This window comes from Lucilia cuprina, chromosome 5 (assembly GCF_022045245.1).
Source record: "Lucilia cuprina isolate Lc7/37 chromosome 5, ASM2204524v1, whole genome shotgun sequence".
In the NCBI taxonomy this organism is placed as follows: domain Eukaryota; kingdom Metazoa; phylum Arthropoda; class Insecta; order Diptera; family Calliphoridae; genus Lucilia; species Lucilia cuprina.
In genome coordinates this window covers 58,704,013-58,708,109 of record NC_060953.1, presented here as the reverse complement: position 1 = coordinate 58,708,109, position 4,097 = coordinate 58,704,013, and the positions used below count along the sequence as shown (strand labels likewise).

Sequence of the window (4,097 nt, the reverse complement as noted above, 5' to 3'; positions counted from 1 at the left end):
TCAGTTCTAGTTCAGTTCTAGTTCAGTTCTAGTTCAGTTCTAGTTCAGTTCTAGTTCAGTTCTAGTTCAGTTCTAGTTCAGTTCTAGTTCATTTCTAGTTCAGTTCTAATTCAGTTTTGCTTCTATTACGGTTTTTGTTGCAATTAATCATTAAAAAAGAGAAGTTAATTTTATTATATTCAGTGTAATTTTTTTCGCTAGGTATATATAAAACTGTCTAAGGCAATATAAAATACATTGTTTTAGAATCAAACTTGGTTAGTACAATTTAAAAATTTCCCAATTCCGAATGGCTAAAAATTGTTCCGATCGTTATAATAAAATAACGCGCATTACGCGAATGATGGCCGCTGTGTGCGGAGCTGATATAGTCGATCCAAATTTTAGAATGTCCTTGTTGACATGGACCGTGATATTTGCCATTAATGCATTTTTTTGCTGTACAATTTATACCATTTATATTGGATTGGTTGTAGAAGGTGACTGGAAATTAATGTTGCAGACACTTAGTCTAGTGGGAAGTGCAGCACAGGTGGGTATTTTAATTTCCATGAACATTTATTTGGACAAAATATTTAATTTTTAGGGATACAGTAAATTGCTTGTGGCTCTTTTTCGTCGTTGGGATATGGTTTCTATGAATGGAAAGCTGTTAAACATTTACCTGGATTATGAAAACGACAAGGACTTTTGTACGATTTTATCGACTCGCATTGATATGATAATTAAAATTTTCAAATTTGTTTTACTGATTTATATTATTGTCGTATCCATCATTGTTTTGTATCCTCTTATTTATGGAATGTTGTATGGCGAGAAATTGTTTGTTATGCAGTTTTTATTACCCGGCATAGATCCATTAACGCATTTCGGTTATGTGGTGCATAATGTTGTGCATGTTTTTCTTTTGTGTTTGGGAGGTTTTGGAAATTTTGCCGGTGACATGTATATTTTTATATTCATTCTACACATTCCCATGTTGAAGGATATTTTAAGGATTAAATTTGAAAAATTAAATCGTATAACTCTTCAAAAGCAGAATTCTAGCAAAACGTTGCCACTTTTGAAGGAAATTGTCGAATGGCATCAGAACTATAATAAGTAAGTGCTAAATTAAGACAATTTTGTAGGAGAATTATTAATTTTTATGCTTATTTAGATTCGTTAAGCAAGTTGAAGGAACCTATTATAGTGTAATATTTGTTCAAATTTCTACATCGGTTGTGGGTATATGTTGCACCATTTTTTCAATTGTTATACACAGTTGGCCAGCAGCTTTTGTCTATTTAGCGTATAGCGCAATAATGCTTTATGCATATTGTGGACTTGGTCATTTGGTTGAAATTTCTGTATGTATTAGAAATTGTATATTAAATATCTTTAATGTTGGGTCTTTAAATTTATACATGCTACAGAATGACGAAGTAATCGATGTTATTTATGGTGATTGTTTATGGTATGAAATGTCTGTACAGGAACAGAAATTAGTTCTACTAATGTTACGAAAGTCCCAACGACCAACAACTTTGACAATTGGTCAAATTATGCCTTTGTCTATGAGTACGGCTCTGCAGTTAACAAAAGCAATTTATAGTTATATGATGATGCTGTTGAATTTTTTGGAATCGGACGATATGTAAAATCATTTAATATAATATTTTAGTTATATACTTTAACTACAATTTTAGTCAGATATAGTTTAGTTCTAGTTGAAATTATAAGAAATAAATAAATTGTTTGCATGACACAGTATGAATGTTGAGAGTTTTACGTGAGTACCTGATGCCCTAACGCACGGTGCTCTTTTTCATCCACGGGGTAGACTTGACAACGGTCTACCATCGCCCCTTTATCCTTCAATAAAGAACTCAGGTTTCAATTTTTGTACATTGGATTTGACCGGTCCATGAACAAGCACTTTGCTGAAGTACTCGAGCTATCTAATTTCTAGGTGCGACAACAGCACCTAGACCGAGGTACGAATCCATCAAATAAGCCGAGGACATTGTTCTTACTCACAGGGACACACTGTGATAGAAAAACATACGATACATTCATTATAGGTAAACGGGTGGGTTGTGGCCCGCCGTACCTTACATTCATCCCGTACTATATACAATTAATACCAACTCATTTCCAACGCTTAGTCCCACAGTCACTCCTCTGGGGGGTAACTGTTGTTTTGGCAACAGCACCGAACTTATCCCGAAATATTGACTTTACCTTACATCAGTCTTTTAACCGCCACTTACTCTTCCCTCGAATTTTGGTTTAAACCACAGCCACTACGTGGATCCCGAGAAACCTCAACCAACTAACCAGCTAGGACATAATCCTGCAGCAACTGGCCACCCGTAGTACCAGATTATGCGGTGCTCTGGTCTAACCTCTTTTCAATCTATGCAAGGACTAAGCCAGGTAGTAGACTGTAACCAAGACTAGAGGTATCGGTCACCTCCTTATACCCCGGGATTGCAATAAAACCAAGGTGGAGCCTTCGCCAAGGTAAGATGCCCCCGGGGGAGGCATGACCCAGTATGTATGTACGTTCATAACTTTGTTCTGTTCGATCTTAATAATTGTAATATATCTTCTATTTCTATTTGAATATTTCAGAAAAATGGTCGGGCTAGTAATGTAAATTAAAAAAATCGCAAAATTAATAAAATCAGATATTTGGGATATTAATAGAGTTAACTTTTACATTCAAGCAAAAATGTGAATAGATTTTCAATCCTTTTTAAAACTATGCATTAACTTGAAATTACAAACGTAGCATCTCCCATATGAAGTAAATTCACAAACAATGGTTTAGCAAGGAATCTATAAAGTGAACTTAATTTAAAAATCAATATTAGAATAGGATTATAAATTTAAAATTATTCACACCTATAGAATGTTGAAATAAGCTAATTTATATAAATTTTTAATTTTTTTTATTGCCGTCATCACTCTACTAACATTTTCGAAGTGCTATATAAAATTATAGAAACCGATTAAACTGTCAATCTGGAAACCAGTGTTATGTTAAAAACACATTTCCGCTAAACATTTTTTAATACACTGTTACAATTATTAAAAAAATATTGAAACATTTTACTTTTATTTTGTAATGGAAATTTCAAATAATACAAAAATTAATAATATAGTTTAATTCTAATTTTTTAATATGTTGTAGGAATTTTTTTTGTTCAGTGCAACTGAATTTTTCTCAAAGTTTTGTTAAATATTTTCTAAAGTTTTCAACTTGATTAGTCGGATTTTAAATTTATTTCACTCTACATCTATAGCTAAATATTGTTTCAATCATTTTAACAAAATAATTTAAATTACCCGAATAATGTGTCCTGGCTAACATGGACCGTGATTGTTGCCAACAGCGTACTTTTTTCTGTGCCGCACAAGTGGGTATGGAATTGTTATAAATAATTTTCCTTATAGTTCTGTACTAGTTCTGTTCTAGTTCTGTTCTAGTTCTGTTCTAGTTCTGTTCTAGTTCTAGTTCTGTTCTAGTTCTGTTCTAGTTCTGTTCTAGTTCTGTTCTAGTTCTGTTCTAGTTCTATTCTAGTTCTGTTCTAGTTCTGTTCTTGTTCTGTTCTAGATCTGTTCTAGTTCTGTTCTAGTTCTGTTTTTTAGTTCTGTTCTAGTTCTGTTCTAGTTCTGTTCTAGTTCTGTTCTAGTTCTAGTTCTGTTCTAGTTCTGTTCTAGTTCTAGTTCTGTTCTAGTTCTGTTCTAGTTCTGTTCTAGTTCTGTTCTAGTTCTGTTCTAGTTCTGTTCTAGTTCTGTTCTAGTTCTGTTCTAGTTCTGTTCTAGTTCTGTTCTAGTTCTGTTCTAGTTCTGTTCTAGTTCTGTTCTAGTTCTGTTCTAGTTCTGTTCTAGTTCTGTTCTAGTTCTGTTCTAGTTCTGTTCTAGTTCTGTTCTAGTTCTGTTCTAGTTCTGTTCTAGTTCTGTTCTAGTTCAGTTCTAGTTCTGTTCTATTTCTGTCTTATTTCTGTTCTAGTTCTGTTCTAGTTCTGTTCTAGTTCTGTTCTAGTTCTTGTTCTAGTTCTGTTCTAGTTCTGTTCTAGTTCTGTTCTAGTTCTGTTCTAGTTCTGTTC

At 33.2% G+C, this 4,097-nt stretch overlaps 1 protein-coding gene across 1 annotated transcript; it reads left to right on the top strand.

Moving 5' to 3' along the window:
• Positions 1-289: 289 nt before the first annotated feature.
• On the top strand, positions 290-1,640 carry LOC111677674 (odorant receptor 67d-like). The gene is made up of 4 exons (XM_023438838.2): positions 290-532; positions 587-1,101; positions 1,160-1,349; positions 1,416-1,640. The coding sequence occupies exons 1-4, from the start codon at positions 290-292 to the stop codon at positions 1,638-1,640; spliced, it is 1,173 nt and encodes a 390-aa protein (XP_023294606.2).
• Positions 1,641-4,097: the final 2,457 nt, after the last annotated feature.